This window comes from Equus quagga, chromosome 17 (assembly GCF_021613505.1).
Source record: "Equus quagga isolate Etosha38 chromosome 17, UCLA_HA_Equagga_1.0, whole genome shotgun sequence".
Lineage (NCBI taxonomy): Eukaryota > Metazoa > Chordata > Mammalia > Perissodactyla > Equidae > Equus > Equus quagga.
In genome coordinates, this window is record NC_060283.1 from 32,225,712 (window position 1) to 32,226,117 (window position 406).

At 47.5% G+C, this 406-nt stretch overlaps 1 protein-coding gene across 1 annotated transcript in view; it reads right to left on the reverse strand.

The window, feature by feature from the left end:
* Positions 1 to 406, reverse strand: part of ING5 (inhibitor of growth family member 5) — a 23,211-nt gene that overhangs the window by 17,508 nt on the left and 5,297 nt on the right. The window contains 1 exon segment of the mRNA XM_046644308.1: positions 1 to 65. This exon segment is cut by the window's left edge and continues 24 nt beyond it. Within this exon segment, the coding sequence (XP_046500264.1) occupies positions 1 to 65 (65 nt within the window).

Genomic DNA, 406 nt, shown 5'->3' on the forward strand with positions numbered 1-406 from the left:
TGGAGAAAGAGTCTTCACCGTGGAGATATACTCAGCAGCCAGGATGTCGATCTCTGCTTTCTTATCTGATAGAGAAGTTGTTGAAAAGCTAGTCCTTGCATGAGATTCCACTACACGCTCACTAGACTGGCAACAAATAAAGCCTGAGAATACCAAGTTCTAGCAAAGAAGTGCCTGACACAAACTCTGAAACACTGCTGTCGGAGCACAGCGGGCACAGCCTTTCGCAAACACGATGTGATCCATGGACATGTGCATCATGGAGGTGTGCATCCATGGTGGAGTGTATCACGAATGTGTGTATCACAGAGGTGTACATCATGGAGAAGTGTATCACGGAGGTGTAAATAATGGAGGTGTGCATCCATGGAGGAGTGTATCACAGAGGTGTGCATCACGGAGGTGC